Here is a 21,209-nt window from a genome sequence, read left to right as displayed (position 1 = left end):
TTGTACCTAATGTTCTCTTTCCCTAACCCCATATTCCTTTACAATATTCCCTCCGTGGTTTCACAGCATACTTTCATATTTCAAATGCAGTCCTTAATGGGAAGCAGCCACACTTAAGGAAATAACCCTGATCATCCCACATTTACATCTTGAAGATGCCAGCTCTGCCTATTTGAGGCTAACTTTCCCACACTCCCAATCGGTCACTTTTTCGAGAAAGGGATGTTTACCGTTATCTCAGAGGACCATGGTAGCAATGAAGGTGGACAGTGGTCTCGTGCTGCCGCCTCCCACTCAGGAGGGCTGCAGAGAGGGGGCTTTAATGAGAGAGAAAGCAGAGCAGGGACTTCTCAGGGAAGCAGATCTTTTAGGGTGTCTGTGGCCCCTGAGCTAGTATCAAAATCTTTCGTAGAGTGCAGTGAAAGTCTCCCAGGGGAGGGAGGAGTGGAATTTCTGCCCTTGAGTTTTGATTTTTACCCTGATCTTTTTCTCGTCTTGTTTTGCTGCCTTTCAGTGTCACTCTAGCCCTTTTCCAGGGGGAGGGGGGATGGACGGGGTGCGTGTGTGTGATCTGCCTGACTTTTATGTTTTGAGCTTTGGGACCCGCTTAAAGGTTTTGAGGTTTCTTTCCTCCCTTCCTGCCTGGACATAATGCCTCCGAGGGTAAGACGGCACGTGGGGAAGTTGGACAAGTCATAAAATAATTACTGGGCACAGTGATGCCATTCAGATTCCTGAGACCCCAGTGTCTCTTCATTCTCTTGGAGGCCCAAATAGAAGGTGTTCCTTTACTGAGACATTTAGATACATTGTTTGAACAAAGGAAACAGGGTCACTGCAAAATGTCCATTATGTGGTAATCAATGCCATTCAGTCTGTGGTGTAATTAATGAAAACACTGGCGACAGTCTGCCCATTGTTTGTCCCTTGCGCAACAGGAAATGGCAGACTAATAAGGAGCTGGAGAAGGCTTACGTAATTCCAGAAGGACACAGAAACTGTGCACAATTGTGACTGACATCCTTCTAACTGCAGGTCTAGGCCCACCTGAGAGGTTCCTCTTCCGGAGGGGCATGGGGACATTTGATTTGACCCTGTCATTTGATTTTTTTAAAAATTTTATTATTATTATTTTTTAAATTTATTTTTAATTTTATGTATTTTTTGGCTGCATTGGGTCTTTGTTGCTGCTCATGGGCTTTCTCTAGTTGCAGCAAGCTGGGGCTGCTCTTCATTGCAGGGTGCAGGCTTCTCTTGTTGCGGAGCACAGGCTCTAGGCGCGCGGGCTTCAGTAGTTGCAGTGCGCGGGTTCTAGGGCATGCGGGCTTCAGTAGATCTGGCTCACGGGCTCTAGAGTACGGGCTCAGTAGTTGTGGCACACGGGCTCTAGAGCACAGGCTCAGTAGTTGTGGCACACGGGCTTAGTTGCCCCGTGGCATGTGGGATCTTCCAGGACCAGGGATTGAACCCATGTCCCCTGCATTGGCAGGCAGATTCTTAACCACTGTACCACCAGGGAAGTCCCTGTCATTTGATTTTGACATCAATTCACAATAGATTTTTGTGTTCCTTATGGCCAGAAATGGTGTCTTGAGAAACTTTGTTTTATTCATTTATTTCTTTTTTTATTAAAGTATAGTTGGTTTACAGTGTTGTGTTAACTTCTGCTGTACAACAAAGTGATTCATATATATACATTTATATATATATATATATATTTTTGGCTGCATTGGGTCTTCATTGCTGTGCGTGGGCTTCCTCTAGTTGTGGCAAGCAGGGGCTCCTCTTCGTTGCGGTCCGTGGGCTTCTCATTGTGGTGGCTTCTCTTTGTTGCAGAGCACAGGCTCTAGGCGCACAGGCTTCAGTAGTTGTGGCACATGGGCTCAGTAGTTGTGGCTCATGGCTCTAGAGCGCAGGCTCAGTAGTTGTCGCGCACGGGCTTAGTTGCTCTGCGGCATGTGGGATCTTCCCCGACCAGGGCTCAAACCTTTGTCCCCTGCCTTGGCAGGCGGATTCTTAACCACTGCGCCACCAGGGAAGTCCCTACATTCTTTTTCACATTCTTTTCCATTATGGTTTATCACAGGATATTGAATATAGTTCCCTGTGCTGTACAGTAGGACCTTGTTGTTTATCCATTCTCTGTATACTAGTTCGCATCTGCTAACCCCAGACTCCCAGTCCATCCCTCCCCCACCCCCTTGGCAACGGAAGTCTGTTCTCTACGTCTGCAAGTCTGGAGAAATTTTGTTTTAGATCACAGTTGTGACACACAGTTAGAACTCATTTGACAAGGTAGAGCTAGCTATGGAAAAGTTGGCAGTAGTGTTGTGTGGTGGCCCTTCAGTCAGCAGATCTGGAGTCCAGCCCTGGCTCTGGCAGTACCTGCTGTGTGGACTGACCCACTCTGGGGGGGCCTCCCTCTGTAAAGTGAGGGGGGTGGGATTGAATGATCTCCAAGGACCCCTGCAGCGCTAAAATTCCATGTTCTGAGCCCCCTCTGTGAAGTCAAGGATTGTGAAATGCTTATACAAGTGAAAAATCAGAGTACAAAGTGTACAAGCAGACTTTGCCAGTGAAAATGTCATTCAAGTTTATCTGCTAACAAATAGTTTATTCCCTTTGGTTTCGTCTTAGTTTTTGTTTTGTGAATGTTCACATTATGTCTGGAAACTTGTTCTTTTTGTTATTAAAAAAAGAAATGGTGGTTAAATTAGAAACAAAAGTGTTCTTTCATTCTACTGGAAAACTGTAAAACTTGCCATTTAAATTCATATGTCAAGAATTTCAAAAAGGTCCTGAACACATTGCCCAACATGGTGTATATTTAATTGAAATGAATTGATATTTGAGTTAATGAGCTCTGTAGAAAAGGTAGGCGAAGATTAGGCTAAAAAGCATGGGTTTGAATCCTGGCTTCACTGCTAGTACAAGCTGTGTGTTACCCTGGACACATTTTTATGATCTCTGACTCCCTGATTCTGCAACTCTAGTAGGAGAAGGGAATTTTCCCCGTAGGCCTATTGCGAGGAATAAAGATAATGTATGTGTAGTACATAGTACAATGCCTACTTAATTGATACTCAATGAATAGTAGTTGTAACTGTTATACATTATTTTACTACATTAATTAAAATATCTAGGGAATTACTAAATATTATATACTGTGTTCCACCTTCCTGGTCATCCTAGTATACTATACATAAATTGCTAAAAGAAACAGTCCCACTAGTATGGATTTCAGTTTTTGTTTTTGGTAGACGGTGTAGACTGAGGTTTGCCAGAGAGGGATTTCTCTTCTTGTCTGACTTACAGATCAAGGATGTGATATGAGAATAAATGGCAAGAGTTTACTCTTATAAGCTGTCATTGTAAACTGTTGCCTTCAGAGTCACTTCAAAATGTCCAGTATGTGGTAATTGGTGTCATTTAGCCTATGGCATAATTTTTGAAAACGTCTGCCCATTGTTTGTCCATTTTGCAAGAGAGAGGCACCCCGGAGAAGGTTCCCACAGAGAGCTCCTAATCCTCTGCGGGGATGGTCATCTGGAGGAAGGTCAGAAAGCCAGAAAACACAGATTTTCCTTGCGGCATGGCATGCAGGATCAAGTTCCCTGACCAGGGATCGAACCCGGGCCCCCTGCATTGGGAGCGTGGAGTCCCACCCACTGGACCACCAGGGAAGTCTCTGCTTACAAGTTTTTGTGTGAACATATGTTTCAGTTCTCTTGAGTATATATCTAAGAGTGAAATTGCTGGGTCATATGGTAACTCTGTGTTTAATTTTTGGCAAAACTAAACTGTTTTCCCAAGTGCTGCACCATTTATGTTCCCAGTAGCAGTGCACAAGGCTTCCAATTTCTCTACATCTTCAGCAACACTTGTTATTGCCTGGCTTTTTATTTCAGCCATCCTAGCGAGTGTAAAGTAGTAGCTCTTTGTGGTTTAGGTTTTCACTTTCCTAATGACTAAAGATGTTGAATCCCTTTTCATGTGTCCAGTGGCCATTTTTACATCTTCTTTGGAGAATTTCAAGCTGTATTTGCAACACCAGATTTTGCCCTTGGGACAGTACTAATTTATAGAGTACTAACTGCTAACTGCTCTCTAATCAGGAGAATTGGTAGTTCTGAGAACACACGAAAGGGTGAAGCTCTTTATAAAACATTGAAGCAGTTTCTTTTGAATGTGATCATATAATTGGAGAATTTCTTAGTTTTATTTTAGTACTATGAAAAACAAATCTCCAAGCGTATTTGGCCATTCAGTGGAATTTTTTATAATCACATAACATTACATTTTTATAGCTCTGATCTGTTTTTAGATCACTCTTATATATATCATCTCATTTGTAATCTTTATAACATTACTGTAAAATTGGATGGATGGACAGACGGACGGGTATTATTATTCCCATTTTTAAAAAGTAGAAGCTCAGACTCAGTTTGTGATGTGTCCAAGGACACATAACTAGTAGGATTTAAGTTCAAGCCTTCTGACTTCTTTTTATGTTAGTGAATTATTAGCCATGTCAAGGATGGGGGGTGAGCCTACATTGCTAAAAATCAGTGATACACCCATCTCCAAAAAGACATTAGAGGCATGGCCACGTCCCCATAGATTGTTATTGACTTGAAAATTCATTTTTTGGATAGCTGTATAACAGAATGAATTCTCAGTTTTCCATTTAGCCCCTCTAGCTAGAAAAAAATTACAATAAAAGGAGAATTGTGCATCACTGTGTATTCATTACATTTGGGGGCACAGAAGGATATCCATCGAAAGTACAAAGCTAGGGCTGGGTTTGGAGGGGTTTTTTTTTTGGTGTTTTTTTGGCTGCCTTGGGTCTTCGTTGCTGCATTCGGGCTTTCTCTAGTTGTGGTGAGCGGGGGCTACTCTTTGTTGCGGTGCGCAGGCTTCTTGTTGTGGTGGCTCCTCTTGTTGCAGATCACGGGCTCTAGACACACGGGCTTCAGTACTCGTGGCTCACGGGCTCTAGAGCGCAGGCTCAGTAGTTGTGGCACGGGCTTAGTTGCTCCTCGGCATGTGGGATCTTCCTGGACCAGGGCTCGAACCCGTGTCCCCTGCATTGGCAGGCAGATTCTTAACCACTGCACCACCAGGGAAGCCCTGGGTTTGGAGTTTGAGAAGAGAGCAGCCCTTGGTTTGCTGGCCTCAGCACATCGTGGCCTCCACCTCCCAACCCCCATGTTCCTAAATTGACCTCCTTGGGAAACTATAATTTAAATGTAGAATGAGTGCAGAGAAAGTGAACTATTTGAGACCAAATAAAAATTGACCTTGAGGCTTAAGTTAACATTAAGAGCTGAACATTTAAAGGGTGGGGAAGATGAGTGACTTTTTAAAATGTAGTCTCAATTAAGTCCTTAAGCAATTTTTTTTTGTTTTTAACATTTTTAAAAACCTTAAGTTACTGAGGGAGAGGAAAAGCAATAGTCTGTTGATCATATAGACTTGAATTTTGTTAACTGCGAAACACAATTTACCTATTCGTTTTCTTTTGCTCTATGAAAAACTTAAATTTGCTTTTGACCACCTTGAACCTATCTACAACTTAAGGTTTTAGAATTCAGAAGATGTACAGTCTTCTTTCTGAAGCTCTTACTGTTGTTCACGCATCTTTTTTCTAACTTAGAACTATAGGCCCTTGTAGTATGTATCCCTACTTTGACAAGGTTACCTTTACTTTGAAAAGGAAGTTACATCACGCATTTAGACATCTTCCATAGGACGACCCACCTGTCCCAAACCAGCATCAAAGCTTATTCTATCAGGAATTTTTTTTTAAATATTTATTTATTTATTTGGTTGCACTGGATCTTAGTTGCGGCAGGCGGGCTCCTTAGTTGTGGCATATGAACTCTTAGTTGCAGCATGCATGTGGGATCTAGTTCCCTGCCCACGGATCGAACCTGGGCCCCCTGCATTGGGAGCGTGGAGTCTTATCCACTGTGCCACCAGGAACGTCCCCAGGAAATTTTTTTTTTTTTTTTTTTTTTAAATCATGTCATTGTGAAAGAGGGAGCTTTTTTTTTTTCTTTAAATTTTATTTATTTATTTATTTATGGCTGTGTTGGGTCTTCGTTTCTGTGCGAGGGCTTTGTCCAGTTGCGGCAAGCGGGGGCCACTCTTCATCGCGGTGCGCGGGCCTCTCACTATCGCCGCCTCTCTTGTTGCGGAGCACAGGCTCCAGACGCGCAGGCTCAGTAATTGTGGCTCACGGGCCTAGTTGCTCCGCGGCATGTGGGATCTTCCCAGACCAGGGCTCGAACCCGTGTCCCCTGCATTGGCAGGCAGATTCTCAACCACTGCGCCACCAGGGAAGCCCCCCAGGAAATTTTTAATAATTTTTGAAGCAGTGTACTCTTGTTGGAGAAGATATCATTCATTAAAGCTCTTCTGCTTGTTTTCAGAGTATTTTTGAAAAAAATATATATATCTGCAAGTACATGGGTATTTTAAAATTTTACTATGTTGCGTAGCAGCAAACAGTGGTAATAGTAACTCATTCTCATGGCTGAACATATAAATCAAAAACACATGGAAGGACTTGTAGGTGAATAATGATTTCAGTTATTAAGTAGTGTGAAATGTTTCTGTAAGGGAACTTTGGGGTGAGTAATGTGACTCTTTTGTAAGATTTTCAGTAGCAGGAGTTCAGAACAGAAACAAAACATGTCAGCAAAAAACACAATGGTAGATTGTCCTCTGAGTGATTGCATAAGCCTTGAAGATATTTAGTGTAACAGGGATGAGGCATAACAATAGCTCCCTGCCTTTACAACAGAGATACATGTGCCTATTTGGATATCTTCAAATGTCATTCTTTCTGCCCTTATTTACTTAATCTTGCTTTTCCATTTTTCATGTAGGAGAGGTTTCTAGACATAGTTTCTCTTTCAGTTCACATTTATTTTATAATTTATGGAGCTCTGGGGGGTTTTTTTGGTTTTGTTTTTTGGTGGTTTTTTTTTTTTTGGCCATGCTGCGCGGCTTGCAGGATCTTAGTTCCTCAACCAGGGATGGAACCTGTGTCTCCTGCAATGGAAGGGCGGAGTCCTAACCACTGGATTTCCCTGGAGCTCTGTTTATCTGGGGCTGTTCTTTATCTCATTTATTCCTCACATTTAATCCCGTGAGATAAGTCCGATCATTATCCCCAGTTTAAGGGTGAAGAAACTGAAGCTCAATGAGGTTAAGTAATTGGTTCAAGGTTACAAAGATAATCATATGCACAACCAAGACTTTGACCCAGTTCTGTCTGACACTGCTGTCTTCACCTGCAAGCTACATATAGTTGTCCATAAAGCTTGGTGACTCAAGCCTCACAATAATTCTTTGTTTATTTCGTTGTTTCTGTCGAAGCCCCCTCCCCTTCTGAGAGAAGCCCACCCCCCTCAGAGCGATTCGGAGTCACTCACCTCCAGCTCAGGATGCCGCCGATGTGTAGACAGATTATTCCCAGGCTCTGGATGGTCATTTCACACCTGAGGTGGAAGCTCTGGTGAAACCTTGGGAGGTGAACTACTGAGAATTTAAGCCAGTGGGTCTGAAAACCACTGAGTCCTTTCCTGCCACCCCAGCTCAGCCAGGACGGGGGCGTCCGTGAAACAGGCCCCTCCCGAGGTGAAGTGCGCAACCTCACGGACGTTGGTGTCATGAATAGCCATTTCTCGTCTGGTAGCGGTAACTATCCAGAGACAGGGATGGCATCCAGGGTCATCTTGGTCATGGACCTGAAGCCACCAGAGTCCTCAAAGTGATGTGAAAATTGACCAGAATGTTTTCCCTTCCACACCGTGTCGGGCCTTCCCCAAGTGAGTTCTGGGGAGACTTGTCTGGTGAACCTCTAGCTACTCCCTTTTTCCTGGTCTGTAGTCCAACTTAACAGTGCCCATGGGTTCAATCTTCAAGCAAGTTTTACTCTTTTGCTTCCTTGGACCTTTTGTCCCAAGAGGACCAGACCCCACTTCGAGCTCATCTCTGGCAGGACTTTTCTGTAGGCTCCCAGCCCATTTCCAGTGGCTCTTCACTGGCCTCCTCTCCCCTCCTTTTCTTTTTAATAAATTTAGTTGATACTCAGCTCATCAGTTGGAGGCTCACTTTCCTGGAAGGGATCTAAATTCTCCTTTTAAGGATCTCAAACGCACATTTTTTAAAGAAATGCAATGAATGTTTTGAGACAGAGACCCAGGTCAGTTCTCCTGAAAAGATCCCAAATTTGGATTTTTTTCTTAATATTGAGTTGTAAGAGGTCTTTATATATTCTGGATATGTCTATTATCAGATGTTGATCAATCGATCGATAGATAATATTTCTTCTCTTAGTCTGTGGCTTGCCTTATCGTTTTCTTAATGATTATCTCTCAAGGAGAAGTTTTAAATTTTGATGAAGATCAATTTAACCATTTTTTGCTTTATGGTTAATGTTTTTTGGACCTGTTTAAGAAATCTTTGCCTACTGCAAGATAGCAAAGGTTTTTCTTCTGAAAGTTGTATAGTTTTAGCTTCTATGTTTAGGTCTGTGATCCATTTCATGCTAATTTTTTTGTATGGGGTGAGGTGTAGGGGTTCAGGTTTTATTGTGTTCTTCCAAAAATTGTTGAAAACCTTTCTTTTCCCCATTAAATTACCTTGAAAACTTTGTAAAAAAAAAAAAAAATCAATTGACCCATGTATGTTTAGATCTATTTCTACACTCTGTTCAGTTTCATTGATCTATATATGTCTCTGTGCCAATCCTGATTACTATAGTTTTTTTAAAAAAATCTTTATTGGACTATAACTGCTTCACAATACTGTGTTAGTTTCTGTTGCACAACAAAGAAAATCAGCCATATGCATACACGTGTCCCTATATCCCCTCCCTCTTGAGCCTCCCTCCCATCCTCCCTATCCCACCCCTCTAGGTCAGCACAAAGCACCAAGCCAATCCCCCTGTGCTATGCAGCTGCTTCCCACCAGCCAACTATTTTACATTCGGTAGTGTATATATGTCAATGCTACTCTCACTTTGCCCCAGCTTCTCCCTACCACTCCATGTCCTCAAGTCCATTTTCTATGTCTACCTCTTTATTCCTGCCCTGCAACTAGGTTCATCAGTACCATTTTTTTTTTTTTTTAGATTCCATATATATGCGTAAGCATACAGTATTTGTTTTTCTCTTTCTGACTTACTTCACTCTATATGACAGACTCTAGGTCCATCCACCTCACTACAAATAACTCAATTTCGTTTCGTTTTATGGCTGAGTAATATTCCGTTGTGTATATGTGCCACATCTTCTTTATCCATTCTTCTGTCGATGGGCACTTAGGTTGCTTCCATGTCCTGGCTATTGTAAATAGAGCTGCAGTGAACATTGTGGTACATGACTCTTTTTGAATTATGGTTTTCTCAGGGTATATGCCCAGTAGTGGGATTGCTGGGTCATATGGTAGTTCTATTTGTAGTTTTTTAAGGAACCTCCATACTGTTTTCCATAGTGGCTGTATCAATTTACATCCCCACCAGCAGTGCAGGAGGGTTCCCTTTCACCACACCCTTTCCAGCATTTATTGTTTCTAGCTTTTTTGATAATGGCCATTCTGACCAGCATGAGGTGATACCTCATTGTAGTTTTGATTTGCATTTCTCTAATAATTAGGGATGTTGAGCATTTTTTCATGTGCCTCTTGGCCACCTGTATGTCTTCCTTGGTGAAATGTCTATTTAGGTCTTCTGCCCATTTTTTAACTGGATTGTTTGTTTTTTTGATATTGAGCTCCATGAGCTCTGTATATTTTGGAGATTAATCCTTTGTCTGTTGTTTCATTTGCAAATATTTTCTCCCATTCTGAGGGTTGTCTTTCTGTCTTTTTTATGGTTTCCTTTGCTATGCAAAAGCTTTTAAGATGAATTAAGTCCCATTTGTTTATTTTTGTTTTTATTTCCGTTACTCTAGGAGGTGGGTCAAAAAAGATCTTGCTGTCAAAGAACATTCAAAAGATCTTAATGTCAAAGAACGTTTTTCCTATGTTTTCCTCTAAGAGGTTTATAGTGTCTGGTCTTACATGTAAGTCTTTAATCCATTTGGAGTTTATTTTTGTGTATGGTGTTAGGGAGTGTTCTAATTTCATTCTTTTACATGTAGCTGTCCAGTTTTCCCAGCACCACTTACTGAAGAGACTGTCTTTTCTCCATTGTATATCCTTGCCTCCTTTGTCATAGATTAGTTGACCATAGATGTGTGGGTTTATCTCTGGGCTTTCTATCTTGTTCCATTGATCTATATTCCTGTTTTTGTGCCAGTACCATACTGTCCTTGATTACTGTAGCTTTGTGGTATAGTTTGAAGTCGGGAAGCCTGATTCCTCCAACTCCACTTTTCTTTCTCAAGATTGCTTTCGCTATTCGGGGTCTTTTGTGTTTCCATCCGAATTGTAAAATTTATTGTTCTAATTCTGTGAAGAACGCCATTGGTAGTTTATTAGGGATTGCATTGAATCTGTAGATTGCTTTGGGTAGTATAGTCATTTTCACAATATTGATTCTTCCAATCCAAGAACATGGTATATTTCTCCATCTGTTTATATCATCTTTGATTTCTTTCATCAGTGTTTTATAGTTTTCTGAGTACAAGTCTTTCGCCTTTTTCAACAGGTTTATTCCTAGATATATTATTCTTTTTGTTGCAGTGGTAAATGGGAGTGTTTCCTTAATTTCTCTTTCTGATTTTTCGTTGTTGGTGTATAGGAATGCCAGAGATTTCTGTGCATTAATTTTGTATCCTGCAACCTTACCAAATTCAGTGATTAGTACTAGTAGTTTTCTGGTGTCATCTTTAGGATTTTCTATGTATAGAATCATGTCATCAGCAAACAATGACAGTTTTACTTCTTCTTTTCCAATTTGTATTCCTTTATTTCTTTTTCTTCTCTGATTGCTGTGGCTGGGACTTCCAAAACTATGTTGAATAAGAGCGGCGAGAGTGGACATCCTTGTCTTGTTCCTGATCTTAGTGGAAATGCTTTCAGTTTTTCACCATTGAGTATGATGCTTGCTGTGGGTTTGTCATATATGGCCTTTATTATGTTGAGGTAGGTTCCCTCTATGCCCATTTTCTGGAGAGTTTTTATCATAAATGGGTGTTGAATTTTGTCAAAAGCTTTTTCTGCATCTATTGAGATGGTCATATGGTTTTTTGGGTTTTTTTTAAAATTTATTTTTGGCAGCATTGGGTCTTCGTTTCTGTGCGAGGGCTTTCTTCAGTTGCGGTGAGAGGGGTCCACTCTTCATCGTGGTGCGCGGGCCTCTCACTGTCGCGGCCTCTCTCATTGCGGAGCATGGGCTCCAGACGCGCAGTCTCAGTAGCTGTGGCTCACGGGCTTAGTTGCTCCGCGGCATGTGGGATCCTCCCAGACCAGGGCTCGAACCTGTGTCTCCTGCATTGGCAGGCAGACTCTCAACCACTGCGCCACCAGGGAAGCCCCGATCATATGGTTTTTATTCCTTAATTTGTTAATGTGGTGTATCACATTGATTGATTTGCATATGTTGAAGAATCCTTGCATCCCTGGGATAAATCCCACTTGATCATGGTATATGATCCTTTTAATGTGCTGTTGGATTCTGTTTGCTAGTATTTTGTTCAGGATTTTTGCATCTGTGTTCGTCAGTGATATTGGTCTATAATTTTCTTTTTTTGTGATATCTTTTTCTGGTTTCGGTATCAGGGTGATGCTGGCTTCATAGAATGAATTTGGGAATGTTTCTCCTTCTGCAATTTTTTGGAAGAGTTGGAGAAGGATTGGCGTTAGCTCTTCTCTAAATGTTTGATAGAATTCGCCTGTGAAGCCATCTGGTCCTGGGCTTTTGTTTGTTGGAAGAGTTTTAATTACGGTTTCAATTTCATTACTTGTGATAGGTCTGTTTATATTTTCTACTTCTTCCTGGTTCAGTCTTGGAAAATTGTGTCTTTCCAAGAATTTGTCCATTTCTTCGTGGTTGTCCATTTTATTGGCATATAGTTGTTTGTAGTAATCTCTTATAATCCTTTGTATTTCTGCAGTGTCAGTTGTGAATTCTCCTTTTTCATTTCTAAATTTATTGATTTGTGTCCTCTCCCGTTTTTTTCTTGATGAGTCTGGCTAAGGGTTTATCAATTTTGTTTATCTTCTCAAAGAACCAGCTTTTAGTTTTATTGATTTTTGCTATTGTTTTCTTCATTTCTATTTCATTTATTTCTGCTCTGATATTTATGATTTCTTTCCTTCTACTGACTTTGGGTTTTGTTCTTCTTTCTCTAGTTGTTTTAAGTGTAGGGTTAGATTGTTTATTTGAGATTTTTCTTGTTTCTTGAGGTGAGATTGTATTGCTGTAAACTTCCCTCTTAGAACTGCTTTTTCTGTGTCCCATAGGTTTTGGGTCATTGTGTTTTCATTGTCATTTGTTTCTATGTATTTTTAAATTTCTTCTTTGATTTCTTCAGTGATCTCTTGGTTATTTAGTAGCACACTGGTTAGCCTCCAAGTATGTGTGTATTTTACAGTTTTTTTTTTCCTGTAATTGATTTCCAACCTCATAACGTTGTGGTCAGAAAAGATGCTTGATACGATTTCAATTTTCTTAAATTTTCCAAGGCTTGATTTTTGACCCAAGATGTGATCTATCCTGGAGAATGTTCCATGTGCACTTGAGAAGAAAGTGTATTCTGCCACTTTTGGGTGGAATGTTCTATAAACATCAATTAGATCTGTCTGGTCTATTGTGTCATTTAAAGCTTGTGTTTCCTTATTATTTTCTGATTGGATGATCTGTCCATTAGTGTAAGTGGGGTGTTAAATTCCCCTACTGTTATTGTGTTACTGTCGATTTCTCCTTTCATGGTTGTTAGCATTTGGCTTATGTATTGAGGTGCTCCTATGTTGGGTGCATAAACATTTATAATTGTTATATTTTCTTCTTGGATTGATCCTTTGATCATTATGTAGTGTCCCTCCTTATCTCTTGTAACAGTCTTTATTTTAAAGTCTATTTTATCTGATACGAGTATTGCTACTCCAGCTTTCTTTTGATTTCCATTTGCATGGAATACCTTTTTCCATCCTTTCACTTTCAGTCTGTATGTGTCCCTAGGTCTGAAGTGGTTCTCTTGTAGACAGTATATATATGGGTCTTGTTTTTGTATCCATTCAGCCAGTCTGTGTCTTTTGGTTGGGGCATTTAATCCATTTACATTCAAGGTTATTATTGATACGTATGTTCCTATTACCATTTTCTTAATTGTTTTGGGGTTTTTTTTGTGGGTCTTTTTCTTTTCTTGTGTTTCCCACTTAGAGAAGTTTCTTTAGCATTTGTTGTAAAGCTGGTTTGGTGGTGCTGCATTCTCTTAGCTTTTGCTTGTCTGAAAAGCTTTTGACTTCTCCATCGAATCTGAACGAGATCCTTGCTGGGTAGAGTAATCTTGGTTGTAGGTTTTTCTCTTTCATCACTTTAAGTATATCCTGCCACTCCCTTCTGGCCTGCAGAGTTTCCCCTGAAAAATCAGCTGATAACCTTATGGGGATTCCTTTGTATGTTATTTTCTGTTTTTCCCTAGCTGCTTTTAATATTTTTTCTTTGAATTTAATTTTTGTTTGTTGGATTAATATGTGTCTTGGTGTGTTCTTCCTAGGGTTTATCCTGTATGGGACTCTGTGCTTCATGGACTCGGTTGACTATTTCCTTTCCTGTGTTAGGGGAGTTTCAACTATAGTCTCTTCAAATATTTTCTCAGACCCTTTCTTTTTCTCTTCTTCTTCTGGAACCCCTATAATTCGAATGTTGGTGCATTTAGTGTTGTCCCAGAGATCTCTGAGATTGTCATCAATTCTTTTCATTCTTTTTTCTTTATTCTGCTCCTTGGCAGTTATTTCCACCATTTTGTCTTCCAGCTCACTTATTCGTTTTTCTGCCTCAGTTATTCTGTTATTGATTCCTTCTAGTGCATTTTTCATTTCAGTTATTGTGTTGTTCATCTGTGTTTGTTCTTTAGTCCTTCTAGTTCTTTGTTAAACATTTCTTGTATCTTCTCAATCTGTGCTTCCATTCTATTTCCGAGATTCTGGATCATCTTTACTGTCGTTACTCTGAATTTTTTTTCAGGTAGATTGCCTATTTCCTCTTCATTTATTTGGTCTTGTAGGTTTTTACCTTGCTCCTTCATCTGTGACATATTTTTGTGCCATCTCATTTTTTTTTTTTAATGTGTGGGATTGTGTTCTTGTCTTACTGGTTGTTTGGCCTGAGGCTTCCAACACTGGAGCTTGTAGGCTATTGGGTAGAGCTGGGTCTTGGTGCTGAGATGAGGAACTCCATGAGACTCACTCTGATGAATATTCTTTGGGGTCTGAGGTTCTCTGTTAGTCCAGTGGTTCAGACTCAGAGCTCCCACTGCAGGAGCTTTGGCTTGACCCCGGGCTTGTGAACCAAGATCCCGAAAGATGCCTGGGGTGGCAAAAAAAAAAAAGAACAATAACAAAGTGAAAAATAAAATTAGACTAGGAAACTAACAGATATATTGGGAAGAATATAAAAATAAAAATATAGATGAATCAACAACCAGAAGGTACATCAGTACCACAATAGTAAAAAAGAGGAGGGGAAAAAAAAAAGGGAGGGGGGAAGAACTTGGCTCTGGATGGTGGGGCCTAAGCAGGGGTGATGTTTGGGTGGGGGGCAGGGCCAGTGCTCAGGACACACAGGGCTGGAAAAGGCCCTGGGGGCTGTGGGAGGCGGCCCTTAGGCTCATGGAACAGAAGGGGCCCAGGCGTGCCCGCCACCCCTGGTCTCAGAGGGCAGGACACCTCACCTAGGAGCCCAGCAGGCTTCCTGGGCTTGAGTGAGTGGAGCAAATGCCCTCCTCTCCTCTCCTGCTCCTCCAGTCTAGGAGCGCCTCTCCTCCCTGCCTCTCCCGATCTCCCCGGCCTCCCTCCTATGCCCCGAGGACCCACGTGGCCTGGATGGGGCTTTGTGGCAGGGGTACCGCCTTGGGAGCTCAGCAGGCTTCCCGGCCCGAGTGGGCCAGGCGATCGCCCTCCGCTCCTCTCCCGCTCTTCCCAGAGAGTCCCTCCCACCTGCCTCTCCTGATCTCCCTGGCCTCAGGGGCACCGATCCTGTCTGGCCTCCACTTCTCCTCCCTCCTCAGTCCCTCTGTGTCCTACTGGTTCACTTTGGGGTTCCTCACATCACCTGGGCCTCAGAGTCCCTCACCAGCGGCTGACAGGCACCCTAGTTGTGGGGAGACGCTAACTCCTCATCTTCCCACACCACCATCTTGACTCCGCCCTGTAGCTTTAAATTAAGTCTTGAAAGAATTACTGTAAATCTTCAGACTTTGTTCTTTTTCAAAATTCTTTTGACCATTCTGTTTACTTAGAATCAGCTTATCAAATCCCTACCAAAAAAAGCCATCTAGAATTTTGATTCAGGTTGCAAATGAATCTATAAATCGATTTAGCAAGAACTGACATCTTAATGATATTGAATCTTCCAATCCATGAACATGGTATATCTCTCCATTTTCGAGATCTCCTTTTTCATTGCAGGGTTTTGTAATATCAGTGTGTAGGTCTTATACATATTTTGTGACATTTTCTCTAAGTTTTTTATGTTGATGCAATTGTAAGTTTTGTATTTTTTATTCCATTGTCCAGTTGTTCATTGCAAATATATAGAAATACAATTGATTTTTGTATATTGAACGTGTATCTTGCAACCCTGCTAAATTCACTTGATGGTTTTATTAGTTTTTGGTTCTAAGTTTCCTTAAGATTTTCTAGGTATACCATGTCATCTGCAGATTAAGACCCTTTTATTTATTCCTCTCCAGTTCCTGTGCCTTTTATTTCCTTTGGTTGACTTATTGCAGGGGCTAGGACCTTTAGTACAACTTTGAATAGAAGTGGTGAGAATGGGCATCCTTGCCTTATTCCTGATCTTAGGGAGAAAAGTGTCTTTCCCACTAACTATGATGTTAGCTGTTGGGTTTTCACAGATGCCCTTTATCAGACTGAATAAGTTTCCTTCTGTTCCTAATTTGCTGAAATTTTTCATAATTTGTTGAATGCTTTTTTTTGCATCTGTTGAAATGATTATATGATTTTTAACCTTTATTATATCAAAATGACAAATTACTTTGATTTTCAGATGCTGAAAAAGCTTACATCCTTGAGATAAACCCCACTTGGTAATGATATACTATCCTTTTTGTATGTTTCTGGATTTGATTTGCTAATATTTTGGATCCATTGCTGGCAGTGGACCGACCAGGTGGGCAAATAGGCTGCCCCATCCACATAAGGTATTTGGAACGACTTTGAGCCCCTTCTGTAGATGTCTAATGTCATAGTAAAGCCTGCACTTACACCCACAAATAATCTCACCTCCTTTTTCACCTGCCCTTTGAAAGGTACTGCCACCAGAGACAGTATATGAATATGTGGGGCAAGGTTTGAAGTATGAGTTTAAGAGTAAACAGTGAGTTCCTTAGGGCAGGGACTTTATCACATTCATTCTATCAGTGTAAGATTAAATCGAACTGGTGTTACAGAGACCCAGAATTACAGTGGCTTATACAGAATGGAAATTTTTTTTGACCTTTTTTTTTTTTTTTTTAATTTACTTATTTATTTATTTGGTTGCACCGGGTCTTAGTTGTGGCAGGTGGGCTTCTTAATTGCGGCTCATGGGCTCCTTAGTTGTGGCATGTGAACTCTTAGTTGCGGCATGAATGTGGGCTCTAGTTCCCTGACCAGGGATTGAACCCAGGCCCCCTGCATTGGGAGTGCGGAGTCTTAACCACTGCGCCATCAGGGAAGTCCCGACCTTGTTTGTTTCTTTTAAATTAATTTTTATTGGAGTCTAGTTGATTTACAGTGTTGTGTTTCTGCTGTACAGCAAAGTGAATCAGTTATACATATACATATATTCATTCTTTTTTAGATTCTTTTTCCATATGGGTCATTACAGAGTATTGAGTAGAGTTTCCTGGGCTATACAGTCAAAATGGAAATTTGTTGTTCTCTCCCACACCTGGTACGACTCTCATGGGGAAAAATCCTTATGGACCCAGACTTCTTCTAGTTCACTGCTCTGCCGACCCACAGATTATGACCTTAGTTATTCTCGTGGTCCATGGGGCCTGCATCTGCATTTCAGCAGCAGCAGAGGGAGGGAAGGGACAAAGGAGGAGAGGAGGAGCATGCCAGCTAACTTTTAGGAAGGTGCCCGGAAGCTCCGTGAGAGACTTCCTCGTATACATGCCGCTGACTAGTACTTAGTCACGTGGTCACAGCAAGGCCAGGGTTTTGAGGCAAGAGTCGTGGGGAATAAATAGTCATTCTCTGTCTATTGGAAAACCTAATAGTTTTTTCATTTAAATGGCTTTTCTGGAAGTTCCTGAAACAGAGTTATTTGCAACATTCCTCCTTCTGGGCCTGAGTTTCCTGGAATAGTAAAGTCATGTTAACAAAGAGAGTGGAAAAGAAAAGTCATGTTAATGTACACAGTAAGCCGTGTGGGTGTAAATAGTTTTGGTTCTTAATATCTATATCGCTAGGACTTTGCATGGTGCATGGCACACAGTAGTACTCGGTAAATGTCTGTTGACTCTGTATGTTGTATTTATGCTTCCTTGTTAGAATCTACATGCCAAACTAGAAACAGGAAAGGTGAATATGTTCCCGATTGTCAAAATGGTAAGATTCAGAATTGCATTAGATACTGACATTGCCTAAAGTCATGTCAGAAATGCTAGAATAAGTCTGTACCTGGGGTTCATGGATACATCCTAAGGTAGGGATTAGGGGTCAGGAGGAGTATTGTCTGAGCAAAGGGCAGGGCATGAGAAGTAGGCATTACCCATTTTATTACACTTTTCCAGGTATTAAAGTCTTAGTTGCACCAAATTGAGACTTTACTTGCAGCAATCAGAAAGAATGGGAGAAGATTTAAAAGGCAATAACTTTTCCATCACGTGATTTGATGCTCTTTAATGCCATGCCATGTACCAACTGAAATCTCGTGTGCCCCTAATGGTGCACTCTCTCAATTAAATACAGTAAAAGGAAGATGCTGGACTGAGGAAATCTGGGTTTTAGTCTTGGTTCTGTCACTGTGAGACCTTGGAGGTGGCTCAGCCCTAAGTTTCCTCTTCTGTGGTTTTTTCCCTCTGGGACTGTCACGGAATTGAGTCTTGGAAGACATACTCTAAACATGTTTGAACACCGCGCTTGAATTCAGTATGCTCGCCTGAGCATTAAACATGACATGGCTTTGGACAGAAGCTCTGGACACATTAAACACGGCCTCAGCTGGATGTGGAAGTGTGTAAGGAAGTGTATGCCATTGAACAAGAACTTGGCTAAGATGGTTGTAAAAGCTGTCTGATCAGATGTCAGTCAGGCCGTAGGGGAGGGGATGGGTTGATTGCCAAGGGCCTTAGGCACGATAAGGTAGAGCCTTGGAGGCCATTTCAGGTAAACTCTGACTCAGGAGTCTGTCTAGTCTGGTAGAGTTGGGGGCTGGGGGCCGGGAATGCCCCCGCCAAGTGAAACGTGATGACCCGAGAAGGTTCTGAATTCTGGTGCAGGCTGTTCCATGAGCTGTGCTGGTCCCCGAGGGGGGGTTCCAGCTGGCTCCCACAGTCTCTCAGAAGGCGGAGTATTCCTAGGTGCTGGATTGAATTGCCATCCTGAAAAGGCTGGCGCTGACTGTCAGGAAGACGATAATTTCCTGCTTCACCACCTCCAAAGTGCTGAGTGCCTGAACAGGCTTGCAGAGAACCCTCTGAAGGTATAAACTGTTTCCACCTTGTCTGGAGTTTCCCATTCAGATGGGTTTTTTTTCCTCCCTGCACACCCCAGCCCTTCACCAGCTGTCTTTCGTTGTCCCCTCGGCATTTCAAAGCAAGTGATGGGAGAACCAAGGGACAAAATAAGCCCTGCGTTCTTGTAACAAACCCCCTGCTCCTCACCACCGTCCCTCTCTCCTCAAACGTACAACGTCAAAATAGATTTGGTTATTTTTTTGGGGGGGCGGTGCCCTGGCTTGGGTCTCTTATATGTTAGAATGTTTGTTTTGTTTTTGTCTTTATCACACCATTTTCGGAGGCTCTGCGGTAACTCACGTTGAGGGCCAGCGCTTTGCCGGATGCTGGGGTTGGGAAGGGCCGTGCTCCTGGGAGAGACAAGAAGGAAGGGTTGAGGTGGCATTTGAGCTTTGGGACAGAAACGTGAGTCTCGGGGGTGTGACTGTTCCCTCCCTGGTTGGGGAAGGAAACAAGTGGGGAGGGAGTGGACGTGGGTCCATGCAGAGGAGGGTACGGGCATCCGACACACTGGCGGTTCCCTCCTCCTCCTGTTTTTATCCGGATGATAGGTACCAAAGAACCTCGCCAGGGGAGGAAAAGAGGTCACAAAAGGGGAGCCCAGAGCCTCAAGTTTGCTTGACTGGGGGGAGGGTGCACGAAGCAGTCCTCTGTTTGCCCTGCATGGTATATAGACTTGACTTGGTTGGCATCTGTGGTCCTGGCGGGGAGTGCCACCCCCTCCAGGCAGCTCTCCCGGAGTGACTGCGGTCTGCAGCCTCCAGGGAGGAGGGAGGACAAAGCCGAGTCCTGAGCACGTCTCGTCATCTCGTTTCGTCCTCACAGCAACCCTGCAAGTCTGCCATCAGTCCCCTGATTTTTGCAGATGAAAAGCCTGAGACAGAGAGCATACATATTAGCAACTCAAGTGGCAGAGCCGGAGTCAAACCTTGGTCCGCCTGATTTCTGAGCCCAGGATTCTTTCCTGTAGAGAGAAAGAGCTAGAAATCCCAGGGTCTCAACAAGGACTAGATGCCTCACGCTCCCAGAAGGCAGAGCTGGAGGCCGTCATCCCAGTCTCCCTCTGCAGAGGGTTCTGGGGTAGCAGCCGGTCAGGCCGTGTCCTGGAAGGTTGTTATGCCCAGCGATTCCGCTTCCTGCAAAGCTGGTCGCCCCCCACGTGGCCTGTGGGCTCCGCACCTCGCACTCAGCCCCCAGCCTCGTGACGGGCCTTGTTTCCTCTGGATTGAATGTGTCTCACTTCTCTCCCTCCTGCAGATGGATCTGTCTGTAGAAACCCTCTTTGGCTTCATGCAGGAGCGCCAGAAAAGATACGCCAAATACGCCGAGCAGATCCAGAAGGTCAACGAGATGTCGGCCATCCTGCGCCGCATCCAGATGGGCATCGACCAGACGGTGCCGCTGCTGGAGCGGCTCAACAGCCTGCTGCCCGAGGCCGAGCGCCTGGAGCCCTTCAGCATGAAGCCCGACCGAGAGCTCAGGCTGTAGCTGCCTCCCCCCACCGGCTGTGGCCCGGGGACTGCCAGGGCCCCAGGACGCTTGGAACCAAAGGCGTCGGAGGTGACCGAAGGCCACTGGGGGTGTTGACGCTCCCTGAGGGCACGGGAAGCAGTCCAGCCGCCCTGGAGACTGCGATGCCCCAGCCCTTCCCTTGACGCGCTCTCCCTCTGCAAAGCCAGCAAACCTACTCTCAGTGGTCACCGAAGTTGGAATGTTTGAACTATTAGGGATTCTTTACAGAACTCTGCCTTGGGACTTATTTTTATTTTGCGTAGTTTTTTTTTTTTTTAATTGACAGTGTATATTATCTAGTCTAGCTTGCAGACTGAAAATATGAAGAGAAGGGGAGAAATATTTTAAGAAGCTCTGTGTCCTTGACGCCTTTGTGAAATTTTCCTCAGTAGGCTGTCTTGTGGGTTGTAAACATAAAGAACTAATTTAATCCAGGTGTGTGTGTTGTGTTTCCATCGTAGCAAGTCTTTATCTGGCCTGGCGTTGCTCCTGTGTCACCTTAGGGTGCCCCTCCTGTGTCGTCGTCGGAAACTGAAGACTCCCTTTCCACAGCCTGGTCGGGTTCATCTCCCACTGATAACTGGTTTCCTTGATGCAGATACAGTTTAGGTTTCCTCTTATTACATCAGCGCTGGCAGGACTCCAATTTTTGAGGCAGGTTTTAGCCCTCATTTGCTTTACTAGCTTTGCAGACTCGCGGAGCAGAGCGGAGAGTGCTTACCCAGCAGGCGTCCACGGAGCCCACTGGATGGGCCAGGCATTGTGCCGGGGATACAAAAAAGGCTGAAGAGGAAAAACTCCCAAGTGCTGCTGAATTTCTGTGGGAGA

The 21,209-nt window shown here is 43.0% G+C and overlaps 2 protein-coding genes across 3 annotated transcripts in view; one reads left to right on the top strand and one right to left on the bottom strand.

Moving 5' to 3' along the window:
• Positions 1 to 20,815, top strand: part of BORCS5 (BLOC-1 related complex subunit 5) — a 97,672-nt gene extending 76,857 nt beyond the window's left edge. For both annotated transcript variants that reach the window (XM_082420387.1, XM_082420386.1), the window contains exon 4: positions 20,127 to 20,815. In XM_082420387.1, the coding sequence (XP_082276513.1) occupies positions 20,127 to 20,357 (231 nt within the window). In that variant the 3' untranslated portion in view covers positions 20,358 to 20,815. The remainder of the gene's footprint in view (positions 1 to 20,126) is intronic.
• Positions 1 to 21,209, bottom strand: part of DUSP16 (dual specificity phosphatase 16) — a 133,631-nt gene that overhangs the window by 22,479 nt on the left and 89,943 nt on the right. The gene's annotated exons all lie outside the window — the stretch shown is intronic.

The sequence above is a fragment of the Balaenoptera physalus genome (assembly GCF_965194825.1).
Source record: "Balaenoptera physalus genome assembly, chromosome: 13".
NCBI classification, from domain to species: Eukaryota; Metazoa; Chordata; class Mammalia; order Artiodactyla; family Balaenopteridae; genus Balaenoptera; species Balaenoptera physalus.
The sequence above is the reverse complement of the archived record's forward strand: the minus strand, read 5'-3'. Positions and strand labels throughout refer to the sequence as shown.